Source organism: Aplysia californica, unplaced genomic scaffold (genome assembly GCF_000002075.1).
Source record: "Aplysia californica isolate F4 #8 unplaced genomic scaffold, AplCal3.0 scaffold01269, whole genome shotgun sequence".
NCBI classification, from domain to species: Eukaryota; Metazoa; Mollusca; class Gastropoda; order Aplysiida; family Aplysiidae; genus Aplysia; species Aplysia californica.
In genome coordinates this window covers 37,807-41,191 of record NW_004798539.1, presented here as the reverse complement: position 1 = coordinate 41,191, position 3,385 = coordinate 37,807, and the positions used below count along the sequence as shown (strand labels likewise).

General features: G+C 35.2%; 1 protein-coding gene across 1 annotated transcript in view; it reads left to right on the top strand.

The window, feature by feature from the left end:
* Positions 1-3,385, top strand: part of LOC101852977 — a gene marked incomplete at its 3' end in the record, with an annotated part of 122,827 nt that overhangs the window by 100,028 nt on the left and 19,414 nt on the right. Inside the window, 1 exon segment of the mRNA XM_013090418.2 lies at positions 2,796-2,934. Coding sequence (XP_012945872.2) covers positions 2,796-2,934 — 139 coding nt within the window.

Here is a 3,385-nt window from a genome sequence, read left to right as displayed (position 1 = left end):
GAGAGAGAGAGAGAGAGAGAGAGAGAAAGAGAGAGAGAGAGAGAGAGAAAGAAAGAGAAAGAGAGAGAGCGAGAAAGAAAGGGTGAGAGAAAGCAAGTAAGGAATAAAAAAGAAAGAAAGAGAGAGCGAGGCAGAGAGGGAAATTATAACATGAATGAAAGCAAAAAATCTGGGTGACCTACTTGTCTTTATAAGCATCCAATTAAACTGGCACATGTAATCCTTTTTGTTTTCACCGTTAATTCCAGTCTCTCCTCACTCCGCTCGTTCCAAATCTCTTGTGGAAACAATAATATCTTCCCATAATATCTCCGTTGTAACATTTCTAGAAATTCATTTCTTATTACAATAAATTGGTTGTCTTGTTTCTGTACTTTTGATCCAATTTTCTTGCCAAAGTACAGCTCTAGGTCGTCGACCTAAAAGATGGAATTAAATGGTTTAAAAGAAAACTTTTTAAAGAACTCTTCGCTTCTGTGAAGAAGTTTTTAATTGCTTGTGCTCTCCAAAATTGCTTCACTGCACGCTACTTTTTGTTTTTCTACTGGCCTATAGTGGAAAGTACTAGGAGATGTAACTACTGCTTATGCAGTTTCTTATTCTTATATAAGGGGAACGGTACTATGGCTTTGTGTAATTCTTTTTTGAATTAACATTAATTATTTATCTTGTTTGTACAAACATAGATATATGTCTCAGTAAAGGTAAGAGTCAACAAAAACACTAATACATTTCAACTGTTGACACTGAAACGTCACTGACATTTCTGTATAGCTTATAAACAATGATTTCCATCCAACCATAAGTAGGCAGTGCATTCTCTTTGTCATTGTTAATTAAATGTAAAATGTGATCTCTAGCTGAATAACAATATTCATTTCCCTATATGCAGTATTACATGTTTAATTATAACTGACAGTTGTCAGCTCTTTGTGATAAGAAAATAATACATAATGCAATCTTGGTAAAAATACGTTCGTTGTGTTCTTCAAAATCCAGCAAGAAAAAATGTCAAACTTGGGTCATTTTGTTAATTTTCATATTTGTGCTGATTCCAAATTTGAGAAAAAGCATATGAATAATATGGAAGAAAAGAAGCCGTGCCCAAAAGTGCATTCGTGATAATAACATTCTAATATACAAATCATTCTTCATGACTTTTCATGCATTTTTTCTCTCGAAACCTTTCTGTTTGACTTAATAGGAATAGTGTTTCTTTAAATCAAAACTTTTCCTTTTACAGTCTCGACGTCACACTCATTTTTTACATTGCATTCTTTAGAACTGATATGGATTCTCGGTAGATGGAGATGGAGAGGTAAACGTGTGTTCTTTTGTGTGTATTCGGGTTGGTGGCTTGTTGTGGGGGTTGTAAGGGTTATTTGGGTTGCCCGTCTAAACCTCGTTGTCGCAAGCAAGGAAATTGATAGCGTCCTGAGGCTCGCACTCTTCCTCACTTTACCATTCACATCAAGCTGTAAGTCCTCAAAATAGCTATATTGTCTGTACTTAAGTGCTGTCAAACGCTTTCGAAAACAAAAAAACCCCGCAATTGTATACCATTCAACTCGAAATAAAACTCGTTTTACATTGTCAGCTTTGGTGAGTGAATCACTTTGATAAAATATCCCTGAGTAAGACACGATAACCTTTTGCTAAAAAAAAACAGGACACAGCACAGCGCGACAGACAATGGCGGTTTTGTATGACTGTGGATCGATGTGCCTGATGATGCGTATCACTGCACTGGGTTCCTGTTGAGAAAAGAATTATGTACAAATTGGCGACTCTATATCACAAATGCATGAATGATAACGTACCATCATATTTATCAAATCTGTTGACTTTACATTCCAACTTGCAGTTTAAGGTCCTCAGCTGACACAAAACAAATGTCTTTTACCATCTATGACACTTAAAACATTGGGCGGAAGAGCATTTGAATAATCAAGGCCCCTAGATCTACAAAGCTTTGCCCAGTAGTTTAAAGTCATTACTCTTTATCATTCCCTTATAGGTATGCATCGTTGCTGTGAACAAAATTCGCACTTACAAATCAATGAAAGAACCACTTCATTTTTATTACTCATTTTTCCGAGGTATTTGTCCAGCCCATCGAATTTTATATGACGTTGTCTATTTGTCTCAGGTGTTTTACACATCTGTTTCATTTTTCTGTTCAGTATCTATTTTCTCAAATGTTTGATTCCTCTTTATATTTTAATGTTTATTTGTTTATTTGTATGACATTGGAATTTCATTGTATTTCTTTTTTACAAATAATATTTTTACTCAGATATATGACTCATTGTTTATTTTCTGATTTTTATCATATTTTTTTTCTTTATTACTCGTATTATAGCATTCATTGTATTTTTACCTTGGGAAATGCTTTACTTCTTTCTCAGATATTTGATTACTAATTTTTATTTTTTATTTTTGTCTGGTATTAACGAGTTTATTGTATTTTTTTAAAGACCTAATTTTTCCTCAGATGTTTGACTCCTAGTTTTCTAATTTATATCATCTTTTTTTCTTTTGTATTATAAACGCGTCATTGTATTTTGTTTTTCAAAATGCATTATTTTTCTCAGGTAACTGACGCGTGCGTTGTCTTTCATTTAAAAAAAAAGTGACTTATTCTTTTCTGGTGTTTGACGCGTTCATCGTGGTCTCCTATTACAAACTATTAACGTGTTCATTGAATTTTCTTTTTTTTAAGCATTATTTTTCTCAGGCATTTGACGGGCTCATTGTTTTTTTAGTTTTAAAAATAGCCGAATTTTTTTCCTCAGGTATTTGACGCGTTCATCGTGGTCTCCTCGTTTGCGCTGGACTTTGTGTTCCTGGACAGCCGCTGGTACGAGACAGGCAAAGACGCCACAACTATACTGGTGCTGCTCCTGCCCTGGAGAGTCGTCAGGATTGTCAACAGTGAGTGGTTTTTAGTTTTAGTTTTAGTTATAGTAGAGGTTTTACGACGCTCGCAACAGCATAAGATCATATGAGCGCCAGAAGATTAGAGGTGTTTCAAGAGAGTAACAAACTTAAAAGAGACGAAGGGGAGATAAGGACGAAGATGTTTGAAAGGTTTTGTTTTTTGTTTTGTTTGTCTTTTTCTGTTTTTTGTTTGTTAACTAGAGCTCTTGGGGCTTACGACTAAAACACCAGTCATACAAGAGTGTCCTTATTAATGTTTACCCATCCCCACCACCCTCCAATTAGCGTACTGTATGCCTGTCTTTCTCTTTGTTTGTCTGTCGGTGTATTTGTGTGTATGTATGTTTGTCACTGTGTGTGTATGTCTCTTTTCTCTCGCTCTATCTCTCTGTGAGTGTGTGTGAGTTTGTGGGTGTGTGTGTTTGTGTGTGTGTGTGTGTGTGTG